Source organism: Aplysia californica, unplaced genomic scaffold (genome assembly GCF_000002075.1).
Source record: "Aplysia californica isolate F4 #8 unplaced genomic scaffold, AplCal3.0 scaffold00119, whole genome shotgun sequence".
Taxonomy (NCBI): Eukaryota; Metazoa; Mollusca; class Gastropoda; order Aplysiida; family Aplysiidae; genus Aplysia; species Aplysia californica.
In genome coordinates, this window is record NW_004797389.1 from 953,869 (window position 1) to 961,368 (window position 7,500).

At 37.7% G+C, this 7,500-nt stretch overlaps 1 protein-coding gene across 1 annotated transcript in view; it reads right to left on the minus strand.

Annotated features, from left to right (window-relative positions):
* The window catches only part of LOC101854709 (QRFP-like peptide receptor), a 152,405-nt gene that overhangs the window by 122,388 nt on the left and 22,517 nt on the right, over nucleotides 1-7,500 (minus strand). The window contains exon 3 of the mRNA XM_005096018.3: nucleotides 1,527-1,716. Within this exon, the coding sequence (XP_005096075.2) occupies nucleotides 1,527-1,716 (190 nt within the window). The remainder of the gene's footprint in view (nucleotides 1-1,526; nucleotides 1,717-7,500) is intronic.

Below are 7,500 nucleotides of genomic sequence, written 5' to 3' on the forward strand. Positions count from 1 at the left end.
CAACAACAACAACAACAACAACAACAACAACAACAACAACAACAACAACAACAGCAACAACAACAACAACAACAAAAAGGTGGCAATGAAGTCAAAGCTTGACAAATGCTGAAAACAATTGAACAAGTAATAATGAAATCATGCCTTCTCTGTGATGAAGTACATTTAATCTCAGAATTACAAACCATCCTGAATATTACAGTACATTGTGGGTTAAACCCCCTTTATTTTACACGGTGAAAGATAGTTTTAGATTCAGAACCTACGAATTTAACGGTATTCTCCAACAGCTGTGAGAAAAATTAAATCTTGAAAACGTCTTAATCAATAGACCTAAGTTTTCGAGTTTCATTTCAGGCATTCGAACCTGAGTAAACATGGCATTACCATTCGGTTGCTTTGATTTGTGCTAACACTGTCTCCTCTCTTAAATAAAAGAGAGCGTTAAAATGAGTAGGATCAGGAGGTGGCAAAAAGTAAGCGACGATAAGAGTCTTGAGGGGAAAACCTGGGAAGTCAAATTGACGTATTAATTTGTATAGAGTAGGACGAAGAGTCACATCAGTCTATTGGCTAGAGGAAAAGAAATATTATTTGACGAAAGCCCCCCGCAATTGTGAATATAAAATAATTTAGAAATTGAAAAAAAAATGGTCCATGATTTAATTTGTTTCTGACATCCATAAACCAGATAGGCCACGTGAGATTTCGTCAGCTCCAACTTTGCTCTCGGTCTTGGTGTTTGCAAAACAGATTAGATCTCAATCGCAAGTTTCATTGACGTCGTACAGACGTCACAGGAAAACACCTACGCAGAAAAAATAAGTGTATGCCCCTTTTACGGGATTTTGTCCCGTCATTCTCCAGGCTCCCTTGGTGTTGTCTTTAGTTCTTAATTTAGTCTCCGAAGAAACTGATAGCTGGTGACAATGGAGACCCAGCGAGCTCACAACAGTGGATAACTCACAGCGCGCATCACTTCCCTCTTCGTCTGGCGATTCAACAGAAGCAAACCGTGTGAAACGAGTGCAAAAACGCAGAAAAACAACGATTTTGCCAAACTGCTCTTGATATTGATTTGCTACGTGTTACTGGAGGGGAAAACATCTCCCCATGTCGTGTATAATGGACGGGCCATGTTTAGGCTCGGTGCTTCTTGTTACTTTTTTGGGGGTTTTATGTCAAAATGTTGAAACTTTCGTCGATAATGGAAGACAAGGATGATAATATAAATTGGAATAGAACGATTTAATTCCCTGGCTTACATAAAGATGTTTTGATTTTAAAAAATTTATTTTTGGTTTTTGTTGGGGTGAGGGGGCACGTGAAAATGAAAGAGATGGTTTACACACAATGGCGTCTAATGTGTTAACTGGATGATAGTGAGCTTCCTTCGTGGTTATATGTTTTAATTAATTGATTGAAAGAAGGCTCCCCTGAAAACACATTCAAAAGAGGTTGGTTTGAGGGTGTAGAAGTGTGCTCAAACAAATTGTTTAAAATTAAACAAAAGATAGTTAACTTACCTTGACTGGAATGCAAATGCAGACTAAAAGGAGATCCGCCGATGCGAGGCTAAGTAGAAATATGTTGGTGATACTGCGCATGCGTTGATACCGTGTTACGGAGAAGATGACGAGGCTGTTTCCGATGACTCCGAAGAGCAGGGTGACTCCGTAGACGATAGCCACAGGTATGATCTCATACGATGGGACCCTAAGAAGGAGAACAGTTCAGTTTTAGTACATATTCAGTCTAGCTTAGGTTATTTAACATGCCGGAATCAAAGTAAAGCCTTGGAAGCTAAATAAGACCTCTTCCAAAAAATCCTAAACCGACCCCCCCCCCTTTCCACCCACTTCTCTAGATTTAGCTGATGAGGCAAGTTCCGCGTCTTTGTCAAAGTTACTGATATGGCTGAGCCATCAGGTGAATGAATTATTATAACCATGGACAGCAAATAATGGCCATCTCACATTTATCAAAGATGAAACCAGAGTTTGACAGTTCTTTCCATTTAAAAAATAGTGTGTTAAATAATGAACTTTCGACACTAGCATTGAATAACTAATCATAAGCTTCACGAGGACAACTTTGTCATAAACGATTTTGAAGTATTTAAGTAGTATCTTGACATGTAGACCATAAAACATAAGTACGTGTTAATATAAGACATTTCAAGCAGAAAAAAACTTAAAGCTACATTTTTCCTATGTAACAAAATTCCAAAAATGAATCAACTTCAACAAAACAAACAAAAATGAAAAGATTGGTAGACGAATAATATACACAAATACGGTTTAGAAAGAAAGGGCATATAGAACAAAAAAGGGAAAGAAAGTACATAGAATTGTTTTCAATTGCTCATTACAAAAATCTGAGGAAAGCAAATTATAATAACCAGCATGTTGAAGAAATGTTAATAGACGAAACAAGTTCAGGAAGCCATAGACCAAAGTGAGATTATAAAATAAATAAGTGATTGACTAGTAAAGTCTAGTAATGACTCTGAAACATTGTCAACAGCTAGCAGTAGAACAGCTGTCAAATCTTGAAAACCATATTACCGGTGCGATGAGATAATCAAAAACCAGGACTGTGATTCAGTTTGTTGCGTACGTAATATCAACCCCTTGCCATGTCCTCTGAGTATTAGGGGTGGCATCGCTGGCCTAGTGGTTAGGCTACCGGACCCGTAATGGTGAGATTGCGGGTTCTTTGGTTCGAGCCTTAGCTCGGACCGACGTTTTGTCCTTGGGAAAAACACTTTATAGGAATTTCCCAATCGGTCCTTTCGGAGACGGACGTTAACCTCAGAGGTCCCGCATCTTGAAATAACCAGCTTGAGTTGACAGGAGCGTTAAGCCAACACTATTTAAACATTGTTTTCTCGAGTACATGTATTTCGTCTGTCTTTAACTTTTTTTTAAAACAAAGTATAGAACATTTTTGTTTAGGTTCCTTCTTTCCTCAATGTTGTGTATAAACTGGGCTCCTTCTTTCCTCCATTTTGTCAGTAAACTGTTGGGGGTTTTTACATTGCTTTGACTAGCGTTAATAGTTGTTGACAACTCCTTTCTTTGTTTTTTTTTACATAAGGTGAACTAGCTCATATCAACAATTCTATATGCTGACAAATTTCGCATGAAGAAAAGATGAGCATCTAAGAGATAAAAGGATTTTTCAGCTTAAATTTTAAAAAACAAAGACGCTCAAATTGTGTTTAATCAGAACGAACATGCTTGGAGCATGAAATTATTTGCGACACACTAACGGATAATCGTATTTTGCACGACATTCCGCTGTTTCGTCTTGCTGCTTGTTTGTTCTCCGACACCTCCGCCCCCTGTCCCCGCCCCCAAACACTGCCCCCTACTGTTAAGAACCAAGAATGTATACGATCAATGAAGACAAACAATAAGAGAACAATCTGTTATTACAAAGTAAATATAAAGTAACAATCTCCAAAACTTCTCTTTCAAAGACAATAAGGCCAGCAGAATATCTGCGTCCGGTGTGCAGGTAATCCGTTTCAGGACCTTAATACGGGCCAATACGTACACATGAGAGGTAAAAACTGGAAGAATTTCAAGACCCAATATTTAAAAGAATAATTTTAAAGCGTTTTGTTTGTTTGTTCTTTTGTTTGCTTGTTTGGTTGGTTGGCTGGTTGATTGGTTGGTTGGTTGTGTTTTTCGGGCATAACGCCCCAGCGGCCTATATGGGCAAATGAACATACGAACCCCTGATGTGTGTATGGGTCAAATTAGATGCGAGTCCAGGGCTTACGTTTCTTTTATTCTTTTCAGAGCTAACAATACACCTAGATAGTCTTCAGTGTTTTATCAAAGCACAATAATGTATGTTCTTTAATGATATTTCAATAATCGAATGTCCAGCAATAATCTCTCATGTTAGGACAGTGGAAGGTAGAGAGAAACGTTAGTTGTCCTACAACAGGTAAGTCCTCATTGCCTTTTCATGTGTTGTGAATACCTTTGCTGGTACGACGTTTCCCAGAACAAATACAGGGTGATTTTTTAAAAACTGTACAAATTTTTATCGAAACATCTCGCACAACAATTGTTCTTAAAGGTTGTAATTTGGAACAGGCTGAATTCGTTCAAAAGGAATTTGTTTGACATACAATCCACAAAGAAGAAAATTATTTTGAAAATGAAAATGGCTTTAAAACAAAAGCACCCAAAATGCAAAATTCGCCAATTTTTAAAAACCTTGTAAAGGAAGTCGTGAAAAAATTGGTTGACCTTTCTCTTTATTTTCTCTTTGACATTGAATCTTCCTTCCCACTAACATTTCAACAACATTTAGTTTCTTTTACAGCGTTTAAAAAACTAACGATTTCATTCTGGAATTCTTAGAAGCAGTGCTCTACTTGCCCTCCTTTAGACTCGACACATTTTTAACACGTCGTTCGAAGTGTTCGATGGCGCCCAAACGCAAGGATCTGCTAAACCACGAGTGTTTAAAGCCATATGCACTCTACATATTCAGCATGAAGTGGCTTCTAGAGACACTAGGGAGTGGGATGCCCAATAGACAGCATTTTAGGAGTTTGCATATCTCGCAGGGTGAAAATGTGCTTTACACTAAACCAAAATGTCATTGAGGAAAAGATCCGGCTTTTCAAAAGAATTGAGGAATGATGAACACATTGACATGCTCTGATCTGTGTTTTCTCGGCCTAACGAAGATGACAATGGAACAGTCGTAGGTTAAGATCTGCCGTGAGAATGCAGACTGTTGAGGTGTAGGAAAGTCCTAGCTGCAGATCGTCTACAGACAGATATCTCATGGGACTCGACTACTGAAATCTGCACGCTGGTGACGTCTTAAGGGCTGCGCATGGTGCGAGTTCAAACTGAAATGGTCATTTTAAAAGAAATGTTTAGTTCTGATTCGCTCTGGATCCCAACTGACGGAGTTTCTCTACTAAGCATTCCTTCCATGCCGTGCGCAGAACGTAGGAAATGTTAGGGATGGTGAGTTTGTGGAGAGGTAATGGTCAATACAAAAAGCTCTCTGGTCTTTACAGAACTTAACCATGGTCTCAGCAGACAAACGAAATTTTGGAAAAATGATATCTGCTGACTCTTGTTGATTCGTTAGACTGCTGTAGCTTGCAGTATGGTGCGATTGTTGCAGCTTTTAGCAGTAGACCTAATGCGAAATGATGCGTCATGCTACTAAAATGGTTTTTTAATACGCCATATTCAATGGCCTGCAAAGCCATTCAATGGACTTGTCAAAAATGAATATCAGACAAATTATGTTCAAATCTGAAGCGCAAAACTTCAGTACGGAGGAAGATTTTTTGGTCGCTTTTAAGCACAAGGGGGCTATCCCGAAAAATACTGTTTTGAGAAAATCAAAGTTAAAGTTTTTGGACCCTTGTTCAGTTTATTTAAAAGACAAGGAGAGTTTTCTCTAAAACCAAACAAATTATACACAATATTGAAACCAAACTTCTCCTATAGGTAGGGCAATGCCCACTTTTGGTGTAGGTCAAGATTTCTGGAAACCCACGAAATCTGGGTTAGCCCGCTTGTCCTTAAAAGCAACCATTTACAAAACGTTGTATATTGTGTTTTTGTATCGCTCTGTATTTCTATCCTCGTTTATTGAGTGCAAGGTTTTGATGTCTGTTCTTAGGATTTGAAGGTAAGCTGTGCTGGGTTGAAGTTCGTCGTGCAGGCATATCAATTTATTAAAATAGGTGTCTATTTTTCTCCCGTACTATCTATCTGTCCTATTCCAAAGGGTTTTTTCGGTGGGGGGGGGGAGGGGTCGGTTTTCTATCATCTTACACTAACAGAGGTGGTGGGGTTGTTGTTGTTTCCTTTTTCATTTTTTTTTCTTTTGTGAATATAATCTTAGTGTCGCACCCACATACCTTGAAAAAAAATGCCCATATCTTTTGAGTTCATTTAAATTAATAATAGCATCGTCTTGCCGTATTGTTCCAAGAATTATATTTTTTAAAGGTTATAATGTGTCGAAAAGCAACTGAAAAGCTGGCAGTATGTACAGAAACTGGTTGCAAACGAGGCTATGGTGTAGGTCGCTTTTAAAAATGTTTTTCTTTTTCATTCTCAGTAGCTATTTGAGATACTATTATCATATTAGCCTATCGTTTAAAAAAAACAAAAAACGAATACATTAAAAAACCCTGAGAAATGTGCTATTCCAGGTCATGTTAAGTGAAGATAAATAGCTCAGATACATAGCTTCATCAATTTGTCATGTATATTTATGGGACTTACTTTGCGGAGCTTTTGAATAATACATTAGCAATATGATTTGATGGATATGAGAATCGGACATTATCTGACGATTTGTGAGGCATCTTGGCGAAATCAGGAGCTCATCAAAATAGTTAAATAAAAGAAACAAGCATTTTTCACGCTCATTTGGTATATATTTTATCGATTTTTACAAATTTGGGTAACCACCTTTCAGTTCCATTTAAAAAAAGATTCTTTGTGGATTTTACTTGAAAACGCTCATTGAAGACGTACAAAAGGAAATTTTGCAGTTTCCAAAGACTCTTAAACTTTGTAAGTCACACAACGTTGACGGGCATTTTATTTGTACTTTTTACCCTTGAAACCAAGCTCCTTCAATCCCGAAAATCTCGATTTCTATTCAAGATAGATGGAGTTTTTTCATCAAAAGCAAACCAAATGAATGAGTTTTAAGTTTACACCAATAATTTTAGCTACACATAGATTGATGAGCGCCTCATTCCACCATGTTGAGATACATTTATGTTTCCCAATCCAACCTAAATCTAGTTCAGTTGAAATATAGACCTTGGAAAAGATTGAAAAAGCTTTCAAGAGAGTTGATTTTATCCCCTTTAAAGCACCCATCTTAATGGTATTCAATTTAGGGGCACATTAAGAATAGAAAAGGGATATACTATACCTTGTAGTGTCCCAATAAGACGTAATGTAGGTTTCATTAGAAATTCAGAGCCAGATTAAAGTTTAATCATAAGTAGAGATCTAGACAGCAAAAAAATAGACGACAAAATAGCGGAGGTAGACGAAAAATAACTTACAATAACTTAAAGAGATGAGTGACTGGATTGGATCGGGATAATATAAAAAAATGTTTCTAAGAGCACCCAACCATAGACATTGGTTGAGTGGTGTATTAATGTTCCCAATGGTGGCTTTATAATGAGTAGAAATACCGATCACGTCGGCGCTATCCACCAGCTCAAAAATGTGCTAAGTATTTTTTGTATTCGTTTTTCGTTGGGGTTTTTTTTTTTTTTTTTGGGGGGGGGGGGTTGCAGTCAAACGTAGTCACGATTGCCGTGGTAAGGCCTTTCGCTTCCATGCAAAAGACATAGGTTCACCTCCTACTCTGAGAAGATACATACTCTGTGATTCCTCGTCCATCTCTAAAAAGAAGAAAAGACACTACTCCAGAACGTAATAGAAGTGTAACTGAATTTCTTTAGGCATATCA